General features: G+C 33.6%; 2 protein-coding genes across 4 annotated transcripts; both read right to left on the bottom strand.

Moving 5' to 3' along the window:
- Positions 1 to 7,808: 7,808 nt before the first annotated feature.
- On the bottom strand, positions 7,809 to 8,719 carry LOC11412632 (late embryogenesis abundant protein). Its single transcript, XM_003603930.4, has 2 exons — positions 8,311 to 8,719; positions 7,809 to 8,208 (listed from the first exon to the last, which is right to left on the bottom strand). Exons 1-2 carry the CDS (start codon positions 8,656 to 8,658, stop codon positions 7,966 to 7,968), a joined length of 591 nt encoding a protein of 196 aa, XP_003603978.1. The 5' UTR covers positions 8,659 to 8,719; the 3' UTR covers positions 7,809 to 7,965.
- Positions 8,720 to 9,472: 753 nt separating this feature from the next.
- Positions 9,473 to 14,158, bottom strand: LOC11415342 (uncharacterized). Of its 3 annotated transcripts, XM_024779660.2 has the most exons (6): positions 13,938 to 14,158; positions 13,516 to 13,618; positions 12,852 to 13,268; positions 11,208 to 11,254; positions 10,092 to 11,106; positions 9,473 to 9,809 (listed from the first exon to the last, which is right to left on the bottom strand). In XM_024779660.2, the coding sequence occupies exons 3-5, from the start codon at positions 13,165 to 13,167 to the stop codon at positions 10,114 to 10,116; spliced, it is 1,356 nt and encodes a 451-aa protein (XP_024635428.1). In that variant the 5' UTR covers positions 13,168 to 13,268; positions 13,516 to 13,618; positions 13,938 to 14,158; the 3' UTR covers positions 9,473 to 9,809; positions 10,092 to 10,113. The 3 variants fall into 3 exon arrangements, with proteins under 3 accessions (XP_024635428.1, XP_003603977.1, XP_024635427.1); XM_003603929.4 differs by lacking the exon at positions 13,516 to 13,618 and having other exon boundaries at positions 9,473 to 9,812; XM_024779659.2 differs by lacking the exon at positions 13,516 to 13,618.
- Between the last annotated feature and the right edge of the window lie 9,193 nt (positions 14,159 to 23,351).

Genomic DNA, 23,351 nt, shown 5'->3' with positions numbered 1-23,351 from the left:
TAAAAGTAGATATTTTCTCATTTTGTTTTTGGTGCTGAAATTGATGGCATTCGGTTGTGTGTGGTGAACGGTGTTTAAAGATGGTTTTAGAATTGTCATCGCTAAATCTGATAGTGTGGTGAACGGTTGTTGTTGGTGTTTGACATATTAAGATACTGTTTGGTCACATTTTTATCTTTGTTAAGCTATAAGGGATTCGTTCCATCTCATCTAAGTACTCTTGGGTGTCCGAAAGCAACTTTAAAACAAAGTTAAAATAAAGGTTTTTAAAAAAGAAGTTAAAGTTGTTTGTCTTTTTTTTTTAATTTTAAAACTTAAAAAAGAAGGTAAAGTTGTTTGGTTTTTTTTTTTTTTTAGTTTTAAACCTATTTTTAAGTTAAAAGTTGTTTGGCAAAATATTGTACAAAATTTTGATTTTTTTTTTTTTTTTTTGTGGTATCTGGGGTTCGAACCCCGGATCTTATATATATATATGCATTGTCGCTATCAACTGAGCTAAGCTCACAAGCACAAAACTTTGAATTTATTATGAATTAACATAATAAATAAAAAATTGTTTAAAATATTTTTAGAAGAAAAAAATGTTTAAAATATAAAAGATATTTTTTAGATTTTAATCTAAGAGCACTACCAAAGTTTTTCAAAGAAGAAGGTTATCCTGACGTAGGTCTGCTTTTGGCCTGGATCAACTAAAGTTAAATGGACTCTCTATCAACCCACTTAAATAAAAATATCAAATAGGAAATGAAACTTCATACACCTTAAAGTTCATAAGATAGGAAGAAAAGAGAATTTTTTTGAGGTCCCTAGACTCATTTGCCTAGCATTGAATAGATTAAGTATTCACCTTATCAATATCTCAAATCCATTATGGATTTTATTTGACGTCTAAATCCTTTGTCAGGCTATTGTTCTCTTATTTTATTCTTGGAGTAAGACATGGATTTCTCAATAAGATCAACTCTTTTAATTACATGATGGACTCATGTGGAAAAAAAAACATTGGCGCGTGTGTAAACGAGGTGCTCTACCAACTAAGCTATAGCCCTTGTGCTTTTGATACATATTTTATTCGATAAATAAATTCTTGTCAAGATTAATATTACATGATCGAATCTCTTTGATTGATAGTGCGTTGGTATTGTTTATAAGTAATATAACATTTATAATCCATTGATCTGATAGATGGGTACTTTTTTTATTTAGGATGATAAACGACCTACTTAACTCAGTGGTTAGAGTATTGCTTTCATACGGCAGGAGTCATTGGTTCAAATCCAATAGTAGGTAAGGTATAGATAGAACGTATTAGATACCATTGATTCCGGTATCTAATAAGTTTTTCTACTCATCTTTTTTTATTGTAATTTTCTATCTTTTTCTATTTTTAATTATTTTGCTGAACCAACTTGTTACGAGATCCTATTGATAGCCTCTACTCGTGTCCTAGCTCGTCGGAGAGCTAGATTTGCCTCAATTTTTTGTCTTTTCCCTTCAGCCTTATTCAAGTTAGCTTCTGCTATTTTTAGAGTTTGTTGTGCTTCTTGTGGATCAATGTCAATACTCTTTTCCGCATCATTTTCTACCATCTAACAAAGAACAAGGCAAGGCAGTGTTTATTTCTTGCTCTATTTGTTGGATTTAACTTTCCTTCATCTATTTTTGTGGGTTTTGTTCTTGGCACCACTTGCACTTGTTTCCTTCACGAGAACCAGTGAAATAAAATTACCAGTACTTGATTTTGTTTGTTCTTGACGTTGAATTCTGTTTGGTTTTTGAAGGATGCTGATTGCTAGACGCATGGGAAGGAGACAAGGATATGTTCTGTTTTATTTTTTTATTTTTTTTTGCAGGCATGGAGATGTGTTGATTTTTAAAAAAATTTGTTGTTTGGTAAATTAAAGTGATTTTTTTTAGTGAATAAATTGGTTGTTGATTGAGTTATGAAATTGATTATGTTTATAGATTTGATGAAGATAATGATGAAAAAGAATTTTTTTTCTGGGTTGGTGTGTTGTTGTTGATGAAGATCATGAAGAATATGATGGAAGGATAAGGAAGAAGATGAATAATATAAACCCTAACGGTTTTTTTAATTTTTTTTTGTAACACCCCGTTACCCAAAAGCAATTAAATAACAATTATACATCAGAGTAATCCACAACGGGCATGCTACACGTCATTTCAAAATTTCTTAAATAGAACATAAAACTATTTAATCAAGCAACTTATTATTTATGAAAACATAGCAGCGAAATAGTTTTCAAATCCATAACCTCATAACATCCAACAACAGTCTATGGCATTAAAGGCCTTAGCATAATTCAACAACATTGTTCAAAAGACAATGAAGGCTCCACATCACAATTCTAAAATTTGATACATGGAAAAGAAACAACAATAAATATAAATAATAGTTCCCATCCCACGTATCAGAGCCCTAGACACGACATTGAGCCACCACCAACTACTCAGGATCGCCTGCAAGTTATCCATAGGAAGGACAACATTTTCAAGCAGAAGGGGTGAGATTCACAACAATAAATATAGATATTAAAATCTTCAATTGAATCTAACACCCTAATCATCAAACACATCATCTTGTAAACATATATATGTATAAGCCACAAGCAACAACAACAACAACATCAATACACCACCATCACAATGAATATATATAAATGCATATTCAACATCAACATCAACCATCAGATAATAACTGCAATCAACAACCAAGACTCATGCAAATGACATGACAACACTTCTAAGACACCATCTTAGACTTCTCAATGAAATGCAATATGCATGTGGTACCAAACAGGACTGAAGCCCTCACCGCTTTTGAATGGTTAAAGCATTCATCAGGACCGAAGCCTTCACCGCTGTTGAGCAACTAGTACTCCAGGACCGAAGCCCTCACCGTTGTTTTATGCACATGCAATGGACCTACTTGTGTATATCTACATACAACTGACCATGCAATGCAACTCAATATGACTCCACTTTAATAATATGTATGATTCAACAATTGGCATACATTTCAACCATCATCAGTAATCATTAATCCAGTAGTTCAATCAACCAAAATAATGCATAATTATATATAACCATGCTCAAAACAACAACATCAACCACTACTATTCAAGCTAGCAAACAACACTCAGGAACTGTGCAGCTCGCCATGGCGAGTTCACAAAAACACTAGCTCGCCATGGCGAGTTCAAGGCGAACTCGAGGCGAGTGAAAATCAGGTGCTCTCGGGAAAAATGCCATTTTCTCACTCAAATCTCATTTCTAAGTTCCCTATTCATCTTTTTAATCCAAAACTTTCACCATTCATCATTAAAATCATCCAGGTACCTTAAACCATCCCCAAAACATCTTATAACAACTTTTCAAAAATCAAGTTTTGATATGGGCTACTCGCCATGGCGAGTTGGTCTGCTCGCGAGGCGAGCTATGAAGTTGCTCACTCGTCATGGCGAGCACAGCTGCTCGCGAGGCGAGCGATGAACTTCTGTATGGGCAGAAAACATGTTTTTCCCCAAAATCCCATTTTTCTTCAATTCACTCCCCAAATTAGTTTACAGATGTAAATTGACTTGCTGTATACATTCAGAGACTATTTCTAACACCAGAACTACATTCTCTACCCCAAAATCATCAATTCTCACAAAACCCATAATTTCCCAATTTTCACCAGAACTCTGTTAAACACAAAATCAGAATTTAAAATCTACACTATTGAAGTAAACCTCACCCTTACCTTAATTCAAAATGAAAAATGCACAGCAAAAATGGATTCCCTTGGTTCTTCTCTCTTGTTCCTGGTTTTCTCTCCCTTGGCTTGGTTTCACGTAAAAACTGCTTCTGACATCTATTTCCCAACTTCCCTCTTACTTAACTCCCTAATATTTCCATTAGCTCCCCATTAATTTTAATAATTATTAAATAACTCCCCAAACTCCAAAATAACTAATATTTCATACTTATTCTAATTATTATTAAATAACTATATAATAAAATAGTTCACCATATAAATCATCCAAAATCACATATATATATATATATATATATATGCATATACTCCGCATAAATCACCAAACATCATATATAAATATATATATACTCCACATAAATTAAAATAATTAATTATAACAACTAGGGCGTTATATTTTTAACTGAAGGGACCAAAACAGGTAACAGAGATAAAGATAAAATACTCAAACAATCTTTTTTTTAGTTAAGGGACCAAAGCGATACCAAATAAATAGTTAAGGGACCGAAAGCGCATTTAAGCCTACTATATTTACTCAATGACATTTATCTTGTGTAACATGAATCCAATTTTTATCATCATATAGAGGACTTTTTAAATATTTGAATAGGATAAAGAATTTAAGAAGACTCAAATAATAACATAAATAATATTAAAATATTGGTTTTTTCTTTTCCGATTATACTCTAAAACAAATTTCGTTATAAGAATGTCATATTTTTCGTGTCGTTCAAAACGATAATAATTTATATTATATGATATTATACTTGTTACATTGTTGATGTCATTGAAAAATATATGTTTAATTTTTTTGAATAAGAAAAAGATATGCATATTTGTGTTGTCATTAAAAAAGATAAGAATTTATATTATATGATATTATATTTGTTACATTATTAGTGTCATTGAAAATGATATGTTTAATTTTTTTGAATAAGAAAAAGATATGCATAGCTTGTTAAAATATAAAGGTGCAATATATATAAATGTAATTTTTTTAGGCATCTATATTTGTACTTTTAATTGAAATCAAAATTTTGTAAAAATAATTATATGCATTATGCAACACTAAAAATAAATTATACGCATTAGCGTAACAAAAAAACTGACAGACAAACATAAAATATTACTTTAAATGTTAATATGTGGGGAGTTTCTATGATACACCCTTAAATTAAAGTGTACCGGTACACCTATTTCATAAATCAATAAGTTATCGATCATTTTTCTGTAATAAAGAGATATTTATCAACTTTTATATTTTAGAAAATATTATTTTATAAGAAAAAACGTCATTTCGTCCTTTATAAGAATCATACTAATATTTTAACATTTTATCTAAAAAAATAATCATTATTCACTATTACGGGTATTAAAAATTTAAAAAAAAAATTGAATTTTGATTTGCCGACACTTTTGAGAAATAAAATATAATTATTCTAATTGTAACCAATAGAAAATATATTTTTTCTAAAAAAAATAACTCATTAAACTATTCATTTAATATATGGGTGTACCGGTATACTCAATTTTATTGAGTGTACCATAGAAATTGCCTAATATGTGTATATATTTGTAAGGTTGAAAAAATGAAAGAAAAATATTTGTGAGGTTGTAATGATTAAATAATATTGAAATTGAATGTACAAGTGATAAAAAGATAACAAAATATAGTTAAAAATTGTCTTGTTGACTACTATGTATATTGTTAAAAAAAGTAATACACATTTGTGTATTATATTTTAATTTCTTCATAACCAAAAAATATAGTTCGTTACATTCTAAAATGCCAAATTGATACTTTTTTGTCGGCCATCTTCTCCTGTTAAAATAGTCGTCGCTAGTAAGAAAAAATATAGTTTGTTAAATTTTAGAAGACCAAATTAATACTTTTTTGTCGGTCATCTATAATCGTCGTCACCGGTACTTGCCGAAAAGGAAAGGAAATGGTGTATGAGTAATCATAAGCAGAAAACTTGAGAAAAAATAACCGTTAAGAGTCCCATAAGAGATGGTCTCATCTCACAGCTGTTTTGTAAAACTGTGTTAGACTCGACCGCTATTTTTAATATAGTATCAGAATCTCTTCAAGATTGATTGGACCACTATTATCATATTTTAGTTATCTGGCTATTGGTTCCAATTTTATGAATTTTGTTAGACCCTACCACCATTTCTAAGACAAACAAATGATATTTGTTTAAGGTTTTAAATTTCTTGACTCATTCTATGTCTGCATGGTCTATTTATTCACTTTCTAAGTTAAAAACGAATGAATAATTTTGTTTATTCAAATTGTAAAACCGTTCTTTTTCTTTTTTTTTTAGGGAAAACCCGTTCAATTTTGTTTTTCCTCTCTTTTCAAAACGAGGAACTAATTCTATTTCTTTTTTTGTGAAGGAGTTTAAACACGGACTTTAATGATGGAAACTAGAGAAATTGCAAGGGATTAAATAACTAAGTTTGATGATGAAAACTTAGTAATAGTTAAATTAACAGTACAGTTAAGAGATTAGATTGTCTCGGTTTAAATTGTAAGGTACTTAAAAAATAACTAAATAAATGTTTTTTTTGGTTGAGGACTAATTTGTTTTCAACATATTTTGTCATGAACTAATGGATAGTTAGTTTAACTTAATACGATGCTATTAAAGAAAGAAAGTTGTTTCCCATCATGAAAAAGTTTTTTTCAACCATTAGATCAACAAGAAACATTAAGATCTCTCATCACTAAATTTTTTATTTCCACTTTCTTCAACCTTTTAACCTTGAATGAAAACAGCCCAGTGGCTTCTTTTTTCATGCACTAATTTTGTTTATCTCACCAGTGGCTTCTTTCTTCTTTCTTTTTATGAGTAAAATCATGTTTAACAACTTTCTCTCTAAAAACATTCATTTCTCATAATTTCTACTATTCTCATCTTCAATTTAATAACTCAAATCAAAATCAAAATCAAACCAATTTGAAAGAAGTTCGTAATGTTTCCTTACATACCAAGAATCGGTGCTATTAATGTGACCTTTGTTATTGTCAACCTAGCATGTATAATCATTGGTTGGAAGAGCATGTTTGAGCATCGAAAAAATTAAACCAACTAACAGAGCCATGTACACTTGAAAAATTGTTTCCAAACATTCTTAGTCCATCTAATTGATTTTAGACTTATGAGCCGGTTATAGATCTTAAAAAGAATTCCAGATTTAGGAAACAAAATTTTTTCAGATCTGAGCAAAAAAAAAGGTTGTGAGAGAAACAGAAAGGAAAAAAATATGATAATGGCAGTCCATGCTAAAATTGATACACCTCTTTAATTTGATGGTTGAAAAAAAAAGTTTTCCATGGTAGAAAACAACCCTCCTTTCCCCTACTAAACCCCACCTGCTATTCAATCATCAAGTTGATTCACTTGTTCATTCAGTAAAACAGACCAATTTTTTTTATAAGAATAAATCAATTGAAGTTATACAAACACATACATATAATAATATTAAGAAAAATTTTATGGTGAAGTCATAAAAATAATTTTTTTGGTAAAGTTAACACTATAACATAAAAATGTAATGAGTAACACCCCACCGTTTAAACAACGACATCAAAAATTCATTCTTCATAGCATCATCAATTCATCATATGAACAAGACTACACTTAATCTAATTTTATCCTACCTTATTATAAGTGTAACATCCCACAAAGTGTAACACTTAAAACTATCAAATAATATCATCAACTATGTTTGTATGTTAAAAATTCCAACTATAAAATAGTACATGTAAGTCCAAGATGTTGCAAGCATTACTAGATAAATTACTATTGATCATTAATCAGTAATCGAACATTAAAATCAAAATTAACTTTTTAAAAAAAAAGTTAGTTTCCTGACTGACGATCCCTAATATTAATGGCATGCAATTGATCGAATCCTTCAATTAGTATCACTATTCAAAACGACGCAGCTTAATTATACTACCTGGAGCAAAGTATATAATACGCAGACCCACAAACAATAATGGTAAGAGCGATAAATCATAAGATGGTGAAGTCACAGTTTTTACATAACATAAAGTGTAATGCCAACTAGTTATTAATTAATCATTAGTACAATGCATAAGAGTAGTAATTATCATAGACACAAATTAAACGACATATATAGATATATATATATATATAGTAGGATATATAGGTTGTTCAGTGGCTGTGATGGTGGCCAGGCAATTTTTCTTTGATCTTATCAAGTATACCCTTCTTCTCAAGAGTTGGCTCAGCTGGGTGATGGGTTGCAGTTGCCGTAGGGTGGTGACCTGCACCTGGAATACTGGTTGCACTATTATGCTCCTTGTTGCCTCCTCCTACACCTGGAATCTTCTCCTTTATCTTATCCTTCACTCCCTTCTTCTTCTTCCTCCTCCCACCTTGTCCATCATCCTCCGACTTTCATTATTTCAAAGGAATAATAAACCAAATCCGTAAGAATATACTATACATGTCTCATGCAGTAATTAATTAATAAAGGAATAGAATAGATATACTTACAGAGCTAGAGCTTGAACTTGAACTGGAGGAGCGACGAAGTCCTCTTGAAACCTGGTCAGTGTGATGGAGCTGCTGTCCGGGTGGTGGTTCGGTGGACAAAAGATCTGCCACTGTTGTTGTTGGGTGTGTGGTTGCACCGCCACCGTAAGCAACGCTACCATAGGTGCCAAAACCAGCTGAACCTGAACCTGCTGCAGTTGGAGGATTATTATGAGTTGTGGTAGTGGTTGCTACACCGGTGAGATGGATCGGGTTTCCATGTTCGTCAGTTAACTTAACTGGGTTACCCAATTCATCAGTTAGTTGAATTGGGTTTCCATGTTCGTCTCTTATTTGCACTCCCGCCATATTTTCTTCCTTACCTTAGCTTCTTTCCTTTCAATTCAACAAATAGCACAATTGTTGTTGTTGTTTATAAAAGCAAAGAAAACATTGGCGGTGAAGAATGCATGTAACTTTGCGCCAACACGTATTTAGACAACACACCGTCATCCCATGCCACGTAACATCAATGACGACACCTGCCCCCCTTTTGGCTGATCAATCACATGGAAAGAAGTAAATTCCTCTTTTAAATTCTATGTAAGTATTTTGATTCTTAAATTTTACAAATACACAACAAAACTACTCCAATTTTGTAGCATTGCATAGTTTACAAAATTATGTATGCTAATTTCTGCCTAAGTGTAGATAGTTTCTCTCGCGACACAACTTTATAAAACAGACGATCTTGGTTTTCTTTGTTAATTTTGATAGTTGTTCGTAGTTGAAAAAATATGACCATTATTACTTTTATGTTTTTAATTTTCAAAATATAAATACAATTGCAATTAAATTATTGTTAAAAGACTCCTTTTGAAAATACCCAACTATAAACTCACTATTCAAGCAGCCCTGCTTCAATCTTAACCATTGAATAGTTTAATAATAAATCAAGGCGACAAGCTCATTTTTGTACCATACGCAAAAAGATTGTCTTTTGTACCTTAAATGCCACCTTATAAAACCAGTTCTAGTGATGAACAACATGCAGTCAACAAACAACATGCTTAAATTCTTTTTCACCCACCAATATTGAAAGAAACACACGACCCACTAATGAAATAATTAACTTCATAGAGGAAATAATTAACTTCATAAAAGGCGCAAATTTGATGATAGCTTATCAGAAACTTTTCTTTTATTAAAAGAACCAACCAAAGTCAATCAAAATAATTAGTATTGCCTATGAATCTGTGAAGACTATTGCCCAAGACACCAGAAACACCATCGAGCTGTTGGCATAAGAAGAATCATGGACAAACATAACATCATTTATATGAATTATATCCATCCATACACAATAAACAAATCGACCTGTACGGCACAAAAAGATACTTGTATGTGTTCTTTACAGAGTAACTTCAGCCTCTAGTTTTCTTCAAATCACGGATTAGTATATAGCTAGATACTCCATAATCCATTTGAGGGTGCAGAGATTATTCACAGTGGAGCGGAGCCTGCTATAAAGATGGTGAAAAGAAACCTGTTATATTGAAGAATACTAGGGATGTCCAGTATGCTAAACAGCTAAAGTCTATATACAAAGTGTGTGAACTTTGGTTAAATTTCTGATGCATGAAGCCAAACCAGAAAGAATCTGGAAGCCCAATAACTTTACATTTATAAAATGAAAAGGAAGCAAAAACTTATTTCTTTATTGCAATGCATGGCATAAGCCAATTTTAAGGATGCTTCTGATGAACAGATGCATGAGATAAAAAGAAATTAATGAAACTAACCTCCCAACAACCAAGATGCAGCTTATGCTTTGCTAGATTTTGTCCAAAAGAAGCCCTTCTTTTTTGTAGGGTGACTATCTAACATGGATCTGGAACCTTTTGATCCAAAGGTAAAGTGTCGTCTCAGAAAAGGTTTCCCGAAGGAGATTTTCCCATGGGAACTGGAGTCCATCTGAGGACCTTTACCTTTACCTTTACCTTTGCCTTTGCCTTTACCTTTAGGTTCTCTCACTTTAAAGCTATCAATCACAACAGAATCATTATTTTCAATATAATATTCAATATCACCGTCCTCAACCTGATTCTTCGGTCTCTTGTTTCTAGCCTTCAAATCCATTTCAGCTTTCAGAACTTTTTTTGCCAGCTTCATAGTTTGTTTCTCACCAAAACTGCAAACTGGGCAAGCTGGATCGTACTTATTAATATCAGATGTCATATTCTCCAAACATTCAGCATGATAGACGTGTCCACAGATAAGAACAGCGACTACAGAAAGGTCATTATTTGAATATATATTTTGGGTGCTCCAAGGAGACTTCTCCTTTAGAACCTTTGAGCAAAAGTTGCATGTTCTCAAATCAACTGGTGAGGCTGAAAACCAACTACTGGATCTAACTAACCTTTCACGGTTCGAACCAAAGGACTCACTATCAAGTGACCATCTTTGTCTTTGTGGAGTTCCCATCAGCTCTGGAAAGCCAGGTGGTACAGTAGACCAACCATCTGAAGAACCCCCACGGGAGTGCATTCCTGATCCGTTGCTCCAAGATAACACGGGTCTTTCCTCAGACAGAGAGAAGCTGCCGGGCAACTTATAGGCTTGCCTTTGGATATCAGAAGTTTGCCATAATGGCTGGTGTCCTGGGGACTGGCCGGTACACCTTGATGGGGTAAAGCTAGGTGGAAGCATGTGAGATTGGGACGATAAAGGAGATGCTGACAATGAAGTTGAACGCAATGGTGGTTTTGTAGGAGATGGCCAAGATGCTAACGATGATTCTCCCAACCCATTTGCCTAGAAAGTGATTTATTAGTGAGGAGAGCGTCAGAGAAACCACATACCAACAACTAAGCAAAAATGTAATATGAAAAAATTCTGCATTATAATAACCTAACCTGTTGCATGCTCACATCAATAGAAACAGACCGTGAAATAAATAGATCTGCAATACGCATGAATAACCATGTCAGATACTAAAAAAGAACCAGTTGACAGAACAATAGACAGTTACTGGATCAGTTACAGAGTGTCATACCACACTTCAATTTTAATAAGAAATAAATCTTAGCAGAATTGACTACCCAATATGGAATAACGAGTTCAAATTTTAGCAGAAAGGTTTAGATGATCAGATTTAATTGAGAAGTTAACATAAAGAAAGGACTTTCATCAGCACCATCATGATTACAAGTTTACAACCAATTTTACTATTTTGTCCTGCTTATTTGATGTCAACCTCTTATTAAGCTTTAATTGGACCAAACAAGGCTCTGATATCATCTTAGAATTTGAGTTTGGGCTTAACCCGCAAAAGCTAACTTTTAGGGTGAGCGTTGCCCCTCCATTTATAACTACTCCCTTTGTCCCATATTTAGTGTCACTTTAAGTTGTACTCCTTCTGTCTTATATTCAATGTCTCATTTGTAACATCTACTTGTCTCATATTAATTACTTTTTTTACTAATATACCCTTTTTTATTGCATCTCAACTACTCCATTAACTACTGTTAATAAGGGTACTTTAGTAAATAAAGCTTGCTTTATGTATCATATAAATAACTACACTCGATATTCTTAAGTAGTGTGCATAACCTTGAAAGACAACCAATATGAGACGGAGAGGGAGTATCAATTTCCAAATTTATCCTTATTAACTATTGAGTGTTAACTATTGTCATAAAATTTACAGTGAAGTATAATTGACTTGGGAGTGAAACATATTGTATTAATTTGGGAGTAGAATTGGATTAAAATAATTAATGCTAAATAGAAAATATAAAGCCACTTATTTTGGAACATTTTTATTTTGCTAAAAGGACCTTTAATATGAGATGAAGGGAGTATTATTCGAATCAAGTCACACTCCAATGTGGGACTCTCAACAAGAACTTGTCAATATAAGTACTAAAACAATTGCTAATTTTCAACTTTTCTACTTCGTATTTGATAGATTACAAGATAGGAGTATATTTGAGAAGGCATCACCCTGTCTCAAAATTTCCTGTATCACGGTTTACTAACTTTATATCTTTCACATGTATCTGTGACTATTAGTGTATAATGGCTTAGAAATTGAGCTAGGTCTAACTCAACTCCAAAAACACAGTAATTGAGGTCAAGCATAGCCCAAACATTACTAAGATCACATTGTCTGTATCTCTAATCAACGTGGGATCTCAACACACCCTCTCACCGCTGGACTGGACATCTAAAGCATGGATAAATGCTGGTGGCCCATTAACAACATCCCCTCACATCTACAACTAGACATCTAGAGCGAGGACAAGTTTTGGTGCACCAATAACATATCTACGATAAACTCGAATACCATCTCAAAATTTGGTGTAGATCTAACTTAACCCCACAAGTTGGCTCTTAAGGAGAGGATTTTTCAAGACTTACAAAGGAATATCTTGACCATATTTCTAGTCAATGTGGGGTCTAAACAGGATGAATTGTAAAATAACTGATACAAAATACAACTCTAAACAGTCCAAACCACATAGTTAAATCTAGAAAGCTAACTATGTGAAGGTTACCTGAAGTTGAATCTCTAACATTTGCACCAGTCCCTTCAGAAATTGGGGATTTTTGGCATGTATTCAGTTGACAATTCTGTGCCGGACTTCCATTCTCTAATACGCGTCCTGATTCATTTTTAGTCTCTGATCCACCATTCCTGCTGTTACCATCAGAAAACCAGTTTATAGAAGTGTCTTCGCCGGCTACACGTCCTCGATGATCCCAACGAAAGCTCCATGTCGGAGAATTTCGAATATTTCGAAGCGAATTCTCATTGGTCGGTCCACTTTGTACAGTTTTATCTCGGGCAGCAACAAAACAAGCATTACCCATTGTGAAGTAGTAACAGCTTTCAGCTTCTTATACTAAGACAGCCACCAATTGCATCCAAAAATACAGGTGTGCACCATTTACTCAAACAAACAAGGCCTAGCCTGGAACAGTGATGTAAAAGCATATAATCAAAATCTGATCAAAGAAATAGTCCAAAACAAAATATCATTGTTACTCAACCAGTGTATTCTCAGTGAAGTTAAACACAGTTTCAATTTAAAACAACCCGGAAAAAGAAACAGAAGACATGATTTATCATCCTAAAATATTTAGCAGCCAATTATATAGGGAAACCAAACTAACTAATCAACTTTTACTTATGATGAAAAGTTTAGGTGAGTTGGGTACCGGGGGCACGCCAGAATCAACACAGACCTCAATGCTTGAAAAGCACTGACAGAGGTACTTACAGATCACCCACCAATCACGCCTTCGTCGGCCGACTAATCAACTTAAAACACACACACACAGCAGAACATGCAAACAATTAGACATTTTGATATGAGTACCAACCTAAAATCAGCAGAAAATGATAGGGAATGAAATGAATCTGATAGACAGTGAAAAGTGAATAAATATATAAATAGAGGAAACATAAGATCCCAGTCAGAAAGAAGGATCCGAAATAAATGCTGAAAAAACGGTATTCAAAGTCAAGACCCACAAAAAAATGATTTTAATTAATTAATATTTATTATTAACGAAAATGAAATTAAGCGAATACAATACAGAGAATCATCGTATCATATATGAGTTGAAAACTCGCGTACCTATTGATTAATGAAATCGCAAAGCGCCACGTCTTCTCTCTCTAATCAATCTATGCAGAGAAAGAGGGCGGGAAGAAGAAGAAGAAGAAGAAGAAGAGAGTGTTTGGGACGGTTTGTTTCTTGTGAGCAAACCCGTTTGGGACTCTACCTCTTCAATGTTTGCTTTTGCTGCCTCCAGGCTCCCACTTTACTCTCTTCTCTCAAAACACAACTTTGGTCCCACTTCCTTCCAAAAAAAACTTTGGTCCCACTTATAATGTCTCTCCATAAAAATAAAAACAAACAAACAAAAGTAATTTTCTATATTTATTAAAAAAAAACTAATTTTGTATTGAAAATAATATTTTTTTTATATATTTTCAAAATTTTTATTACATCAAGTTTTGTTAAAAAAAAATCAAGTTTTATATTATTTTTACTATATTTGTTTTCTTAATTAATGTCATGTTGACCTTTGTTAGAAGTTTTCCTACATAATTCAAGATAATATACTTCATAAATACAGTTCAGTTGGTAACCGCAAGAACAATAATATCAATGGTGGAGGTTTGAATCTAATTCTACATTTTTACACACTTTACACTTAAAGTGTGTGAAATCACTAACTATGATACTTGGAAGAAAAAAATTGATCTTCATTTTTTATGTGATTTAATTGTTTTATAAACGAAGTGGCAAATACCGCCTAAAATTCACGTATATAAACATGAACTTTTGGATTCAAATTGGATGAAAGTGTTTAGTCTAACAATATTTCTGAAATATCAGTATGTTTTGTAAACATTAAAATCTGGTATGATGCATATCAAGAATGTGTTTTGCCTACTCCACCCTCATCCTTGATGTTCTAGTAAAAATTCAGACCTCATCTATTCTTCGTTGGGTTGAAATTTAGGTTTCTATACCTGCCTTCGATAATGATCGTGTTTCCCCGCCTCACACCCACCTCTACCATATACATAAAATAATAAAATTAAAAAAAAAAATCCAACTTTTCATAATTAATATATTAAAATAATTAAAAAAATATTATAAAAATATATTTTCTATTGGGAGAATACTGAAATTTATAATATATAAACCACAAATGGATTGGTCCAAATGGTAAGAAATTTGAGTCTCTTAAAGAAGTGGTCAGCGTTTTGTGTATTTAGAGCTTCTCGAATATGGATAAAATTTGGTTGCGATGGAAGAATCCATCTTGTGTATTTTAGAGGTTCTCCAACATAGATAAGTCATTGCTAACGGTAGTGCAAACTTCGCGTGTATAATATGCTAACTAATAATATATATAATATATAGTTCAATATTAGATAAAATGAATAAGTATAACTATATAAAAAATAAAAATATTTTTACAAACAGGGTGGATGAGGGGAGGAAATAAATACCCCCATCCCCGACATTGAACATTGAGGAAAACCCGAATCCACACCCGATCAAATTGGAGTTTCACCATAAAACAATGGTGGATTTGGAGGGGTGTAGATTATGTTACATGCCTACTTAAAATAAATATTATCGCATATATTTAAGTGGACTACCATACTAATAAGATATTGAATAACTCAACTTTAATTGTAGTGTGTTTGATTTTAAAATTATTCGTAAAAATGGCTAAAAGGGGGCAATAGACTTGATAAAAAAACTCAAGTTTGTATCTTTCGTTAAACCACAAAACAACTTTTTAATATACCAATTGCAAAATATTTGATTTACCGTTAATATACCAGTTACAAAATTTCATACTTGAATTCAATTCACAAAATGTGTGAGCGGAGGATTATAACATCTGTGTTGATCTGCAATTGGTAATATGTTCTTATTTCTTATAAATAGGAGTGTTATAGACATTTTCTTTTCAACCTCTATTTAACACTAACTTTTTAATTGGTGAAATCATTGTGAGCCACATATTTTAGAAATGGATCCTACATATAGAGCACTGAGATTCAAATGAATTCACGAAATAAAAAAATAAGTATTAGAGATGATGTTAAAAAAATAATGTTCATAATATCTCTCATATAAAAGTTTATTTGTCGAGCTTAGTCCCCGTAAAAAACATCATCAATTTGTGCCAAAAAAAAAAATCATCAATTTTTTGTCATGTAAATCACCAAATTGAAAACTAAACATCCATGAAAACTCCTAGGACTCAACTTATTAAAATGATATCTTATAGAAATTTTAAAGAGCGCGTGTACACAACACTTGTGAATTAAAGTGTATTGATATACTTGCTTCCTAAATTGATAATTTAACTATCATTTTTATGAAATAAAGAGTTATTTATATACTAATATATTTTTAAAAATATCATTTCATAAAAAAAAAAAATCATTATTTATAAAAATCATACTAAATTTTTACGTTTTATCCTAAAATAATCTATATTCGTTATTATGAGTAATAAAAATTCAAAAAATTACAATTTATTATGTCAACACGTTTAATAAATAAAATTTAGTTATTATAATTTTTTTCATTTAATTATAATAATATCCTGTTTGTTATCATGTGCGACATCAAACACATGATAGGATTAATGTTTATCATATCCTATCTCTATCCAGTTTTATATCATATCATGCCTCTCTCCTATCTTGACCATCAAATGGACCCTGAGTGTTTATTTTTTTAATGGTTTTTTAAATAACCTAAATTAAGCTTCAAAGAAGTCAATGAGAAATAGTGAGGTAAGCTAATTAAATATAAATTTGCTTAAATTCAAATAGAACATATATAACTTGATTTTTTTTTCCGAGTATATATATAACTTAAAATGAAAATTAGACGGGTGTAAATACAGTTGAAAACGAGTTACTCGAATCTTTTTAAAGTTTATTGAGATTCCTGAAAGTCGTTGAGTGTTAGAATCAGTCAAAACTCAATGGAACTTAGCTTGACAATTGAACAATTAACTCATGTTTCATATTAATTTAGGGGGTCATCGACAGAGGATGAGAATCGCGTGGGGGTGCCAACCTTGTAGGGATGTCAGCGAGTTTCCTTGATGTCTGGACCTCTTGATTCAGCTAAAAAAAACTCGTGTTTCATATTATCAGTGTCACTAATCATAGTAGCTATGAACACTAGACTGTCTAGAGCGCATTATGTGAAAGTTGCACACACATGGATAGAAGAAACAAGAAATGCCGCGAAAGAGAGAAAATCAAATCAAATGTGGGGAATCACATATTTCCAACAAAGTGAGGATTCACCCACTATCCGTGTAATTTTTACAGGCCACATTGTTTTGGTTAGTAGGATTAGTGTTTGTCTATAAATACCGGACTTGTAAATTTTTTTAACATAGGCAACCAATCAAACAAGTTTTTTTGTCAAGTAATCTTGCATCTAAAATTCATCTTTTAAGATAGATAAATAATTTTGCGGCTCAACAACTTCTATAATTTATTCTAAATCTTATTCATTCTCATTTTCCTTAACTTTTAAATTTATTGGACGGCAAACTAGTAATATAAGAATTTTTTTTTGAAGGAGCAATATAAGAAGAATTATTTCTTCTCTAATATATGAGTTGATGAAATTAAGATGAAGATCATAAATGTCTTTTTCACCATACTTGGGTCACTGCCACATATATAGCGTGCTGAATCACTGTCAATTCAACCGCTATAAAGTGTCATGCGTTGGTGAGAGATGCCATGTACTAATCCATCTTTTAATTCTGGAATTAGGTAAAAATCAATTTTATACCTAAGAATTTTATCATTATTTAATATTAAGACTTAAGAGCTACAACTGTATTATTAAAAAAAAATTGTCTAAGAGCTACTTACTACTTGACAAACACTCAAGTTTCTATATTAAATGAAGGAATTTTGTTGCAATATAAAAAGAAGCGTCTGTAAAAGATCCTACCATTACCATATCTATCGACAATCAATGAAACATTATTCAATATTTTTGCACTTTATGAGATAGATGGTACCTCCACGATTAAGTACAAAAGTTTCAATATTCTAAACTGACTTCAACGGTGAATATCATGTTTTTTCCTCCTTAATCCAAACTATAAACAAATGAGAATTGTGGTGGTGGGGAATGTTACGTTTCTCTCTCTCTTTTATTTTTACGGTCTAAATCATATATTGATTGTATCAAATCTCAACAAACTCTTTGGTTAAGAATACAGTTAAGAGGATAGTAAAGCCAAAGCAATAATAGAAAAAAAGTGCTCTGCTAGGGTTTCTTAGTATCCATGAGTTTCACTTTCATGTCTTCACGGCAAACACCAGTTACGTCATCGAAACCTCCCGACCCACCTGACAATGGTGGTGATAAGGGAATATTCAATGCAGAAAATAGAGATGAAACAAATGGGGGAAAAAACCCATGCTCATGTCCTTCCGTGACAAGGTTTTGGAATCGCAGCCTTTTGTTATAAAGGAAAAAGTGGATCTGGTGGCAAACAAGCTAGCACAAGTTGAACACATCAAAGGTATAATAGATTGATGCCAATGCTTCATGTTCAAGATAGTGTGATGGAGGAATTAAGTGTGCCATATAAAGGATGTTTGGCAGTGAAACTTCTTGACAAAAAGCTTGGTTACAATATGATGAAGACAAAGCTTGAAGCCGTCTGGAAGCCAAACAAAGGATTTGATCTTATGGAGGTAGGAAATTCTTTCTTCATGGTCAAATTTGACGATGAGGAAGACAAAAACAAGGTAATTAATGGTGGTCCATGGATGATTTTTGATCATTACTTAGCCATTCGACAATGGACTCCAACTTTTAATGCTGCAACAGCCACGATCGATAAAACTATGGCATGGGTTCGAATCCCGAATTTGAATCTGGTTTATTATGATGAGAGTTTGTTATGGGCAGTGGCATCAATGGTGGGAACACCAGTGAAGGTCGACATACATACTTTAAGAGTTGCGAGGGGAAAGTTTGCAAGATTATGCGTTGAAATAGATCTCACAAAACCTGTTGTAGGAAAAGTGGGAATCAATGGAGAATGGTATCATGTTCAGTATGAAGGTTTGCATGTTATTTGCACTCAGTGTGGTTGTTATGGTCATGTTTTGAAAGATTGCAGCCACAATCTCAAATCTACGACAGTTACACCTGAATCGATGGTTGCTCCGGCGACCGCCGGGCCTGAAGTTGAAACAGAAACGGTTCACAACAAAAACGGTAAGGAAATTAATGTCGCGAGCAGAATATCAGGAGTAATCATTGAAGAGATTTCGACCAAAGCTGTTAATTTAAGCATTAATGGTGATCCAGAATTTTTGCATGGTGATTGGATAAAAGTGGAAAGGAAAAAAAGAATTAATAAGATGAATGTGCGTGGACCTGGTGGGGATGTGAAAGCAGAAAAATTCCAAAATCTTAAGAACAGAATCAAAGAATTGAATGCTGAAAGTTCTAATATTTTGCATGAAAATAGGAACGTCGGCAACAATTTCCAGCGTAACAACTCTCCAAATACAAGCATTAAAGTGGGGAAAAATAAACAAAAGAGATCTAGAGGTGACATTGGGCCAAGTAGAATAGGCCCAAACAATGAAAAACATAATCATATTGCTAGATCAAGTGGTGTATACAAAGGAGGGTACACGGCAACTTTAATTCATGAGCCACAAAAATCTAGTTGTGCTGAAGAAAATGGACCTACAGTCAAAGCTTGTGCAAAATTGGATAGCTCCCATTCTAATAGTGATATCGACATCAATTCTAAGGGAGGTAGAAATGGCAACATGTCCATTGTTACTAATGGAGATGATTCTTCACAACAACATGCAAGTATTGCAACTCCTCGTGAGGAAATATTTTTGTCCCATGTGGTGAATAAAAAGAAAGAAGACCATGACAATATTAGTAGCATGGATGGGGAGGATCAAAACATGGGACAAGCCCATGACATTCAAATGCATATGATCTGATGTGGTTTTCACACGCAAGGTTTTTGTATCCTTTTATTTATTCTTTAATGATTATAATTTCTTGGAATTGTAGGGGTGCTCAAGGATTGAATTTCCCTAGAGCACTTAATAATTTTTGCAGGAAAAACAAAGTGGATGTGGTGGCTTTGCAAGAAACCCGGTGTAGCGGTAGTGTAGCTCGTAAGGCAATCAAAAAGCTTGGGTTCAAGAATCATATTGTGTCTGAAGCTCAAGGTTTCTCAGGAGGTATTTGGTTACTTTGGAATAGGCCAGATGTTGAGTTTGAGGTAATTCAGAATAATTTCCATTTTATTCACATTAAAGTTAAGGAAAAAGACGTTGATCCTTGGTTGCTTACTGTGGTTTATGCGAGCCCTCGTGGCAATGAAAGAGATATAACTTGGCAGCAGTTAAGGGGAATTGCCGCTAATATTCAAGATCTTTGGCTGATGATGGGGGACTTCAATGAAATTGCTAGTCTTGATGAGAAAAAAGGTGGAGCACAACATGATATTAGAAAATGCTTAAATTTTTCCAATTGGATTAATGAGTGCAGATTGATGGAGGTCACAACTACGGGAACTATATTTACTTGGAGAGGTCCAAAGTGGAACGGGCGTGATAGAGTTTTCAAAAAATTAGGTCGTGTTCTCTGTAATGTTGAGTGGAGATTAAGATATCATGAGGGTTTTGCTAAAGTCCTTCCAAGGGTTCAATTTGATCACCATCCTATTATGGTGCTTATGGAGGGGGAGCCTTCCAATAGGGGTAATCGTCCTTTCAGGTTCGAGGCGGCCTGGATCACTCATAAGGATTTTCATAGATTTTTGCGTGAGAAATGGGGGAGAGGCTCCGACTTGCTTCACACTATTTCTAACCTTACCCCTCAGTTGAAAGATTGGAACCATGAAACTTTTGGGAATATTTTTAGAAGAAAGAATGAGCTTTTGGCTAGGTTAAATGGGATTCAAAACAGTCAAAATTATGGGTATAGTCATTTCCTTGAGGAACTTGAAAAGGATCTTCAAGAGCAACTTGCGGTTACCCTTTACCAAGAAGAATGTTTGTGGTTTCAAAAGTCTCGTAGCAAGTGGATTGCAGATGGAGATCGGAACACAAAGTACTATCATGCCAAAACAATCATTAGAAGGCGTAAAAATAAAATTATGTCTCTTCGAGATGACTCTAGTGATTGGGTTGATGAACCAGATAGTTTGAAAAATCTTGTTCGAAGTTTCTATACAAACTTGTTCAGAGAAGATACTCCTATTCGTGATAATATCGTTTCTTGGACCACATATCCGAATGTTGTGGAGGAACAACACGAAAGACTTAGTGCTATTATCCAACTAAATGAGTGCTAAAGAGCTTTATTTGACATGAGCCCTCATAAGGCTCCTGGAGAGGATGGCTACCCTGCTGTCTTTTTTCAGCAACGTTGGGACACCGTTGTTGATTCCCTTTTTAAATTTGCCAACCAGGTTTGGGTAAATCCTTCTTTTATCTCTTTTATTAATAATACTTTGCTTGTTATGATTCCAAAATTAGATAAACCTGAATTTGTTTCACAATTTAAGCCTATTTCCCTTTGTAATGGTATATATAAAATAATTTCTAAGGTCATTGTTAACATGATTAAGCCTTTGCTTGATAGAATTATTTCTCCATACCAGTCTAGTTTTATTCCAGGTCGAAGCATTCACCACAATATTATTATGGCTAAAGAGATGGTGCACGCCATGTCTAAAATGAAAGGGCAAAAGGGCTTCATGTCTATCAAAATTGATTTGGAAAAAGCTTATGATCGTCTTAACTGGAACTTTGTGAAGAATTTTTTGGAGGAGTGTAAATTTCCTCCACAAATCATCCAAATCATTCATCATTGCATTTCCTCTCCGTCGTACAAAATAATGTGGAACGGTGAAAAAATTGATATTTTTTATCCTTCTAGAGGAATTAGGCAAGGGGACCCTCTTTCCCCTTATCTTTTTGTTATTTGTATGGATAAATTGTCTCACATTATAGCTGATCAGGTTGAAGCTAATTACTGGCTTCCTATGCGCGCAGGTAGGTATGGTCCTAAAATCTCTCATTTACTTTTTGCTGATGATCTTCTTCTTTTTGCAGAAGCTTCTATTGAACAGTCCCATTGCGTCTTACACTGCCTGGATACTTTTTGTCAAGCTTCTGGTCAAAAGATTAATAGGAATAAAACCCATGTGTATTTTTCCAAAAATGTTGATACCCAACTTCGCGCTGAAATTTTACAACACACGGGTTTTAATCAGGTAAATAGTTTAGGTAGGTACCTTGGAGCTAACCTTGCTACAGGGAGGAATTCCAGAGGACATTTTAATCATATTGTTAACAAAATTCAGAGTAAGTTGAGTGGCTGGAAACATCAATGTTTAAGTTTTGCAGGTAGGATCACTCTCACTAAGTCTGTCTTTAACACAATTCCTTACTACCATATGCAATATGCTAAGATCCCTAAGACCATTTGTGACGAGGTTGATAAAATTCAGCATGGTTTCGTGTGGGGTGATTCTGATCAGGGTAGGAAAGCTCATCTGATTAGCTGGGATGTTTGTTGTCTGCCTAAAATTGATGGAGGTCTTGGACTTCGACAAGCTCGTAATATGAATGAGGCTTTTCTCATGAAGATTTTATGGAACCTGATTAACAATCCGGACAAACTTTGGGGTAAAGTCCTTCATAGCAAATACGGACGTGGGAAAGATCTCACTGCCAATATTAGTGTGCAGCCTTATGATTCACCCCTTTGGAAAGCTTTAGCAGGCATCTGGGATGATTTTAAGCGTCATGTGGTTTGGAAAATTGGAGATGGTCATAGTACTAACTTTTGGTTAGATAAATGGTCTCCTAATAATGGATCACTTCTATCCATAAGCAATCAGGACTACATAGATACTACTCTTACTGTTAGAGATGTTCTTACTCCTTCAGGCGATTGGGATATTGATTTTCTTATGAACAACTTGCCAGATTACACTGTTAGTAGGGTTCTTGCTCTCCCGGCTCCTACAGATAAGGATGGTCCTGATACTATTGGGTGGAGTGGAACCAATACCCACCAGTTCACAGTTCAAAGTGCTTATTCTCTGCAGCATCAAAATTGTCCAACGGTGGAGGGGGACTGGAAGATTCTTTGGAAGTGGCACGGCCCACATTGCGTTCAAACTTTTATTTGGTTGGCTATTCATAGGCGAATCCTTACTAGTTTGCGAAGAAGTAGATGGGGTGTTGGGATTTCTCCTACTTGCCCATGTTGTGGGAATGATGATGAAACTGTCCTTCATGTGCTTCGTGATTGCATTCATGCAACTCAGGTATGGCTTCATATTGTTCCTTCCAACGTTATAACTAACTTCTTTTCCTTTGATTGTAGGGATTGGTTTTCCAATAACCTTAAGAGAAAAATGGTTGGGACAAGCACATGTAGATGGCAGACCACCTTTATGACTACGTG

This window comes from Medicago truncatula, chromosome 3 (assembly GCF_003473485.1).
Source record: "Medicago truncatula cultivar Jemalong A17 chromosome 3, MtrunA17r5.0-ANR, whole genome shotgun sequence".
NCBI classification, from domain to species: Eukaryota; Viridiplantae; Streptophyta; class Magnoliopsida; order Fabales; family Fabaceae; genus Medicago; species Medicago truncatula.
This window is presented reverse-complemented; position numbering and strand designations above follow the sequence as displayed.

Coding starts and splice junctions, on each gene's coding strand:
- LOC11412632 (XM_003603930.4), bottom strand. CDS start 8,658: ATGGCGGGAGTGCAAATAAGAGACGAACATGGAAACCCAATTCAACTA. Junction 8,209..8,310: donor CAAGTTCAAGCTCTAGCTCT/GTAAGTATATCT, acceptor AAATAATGAAAG/TCGGAGGATGATGGACAAGG.
- LOC11415342 (XM_024779660.2), bottom strand. CDS start 13,167: ATGGGTAATGCTTGTTTTGTTGCTGCCCGAGATAAAACTGTACAAAGT. Junction 11,255..12,851: donor TGTTAGAGATTCAACTTCAG/GTAACCTTCACA, acceptor TGCGTATTGCAG/ATCTATTTATTTCACGGTCT. Junction 11,107..11,207: donor TTGATGTGAGCATGCAACAG/GTTAGGTTATTA, acceptor ATCACTTTCTAG/GCAAATGGGTTGGGAGAATC.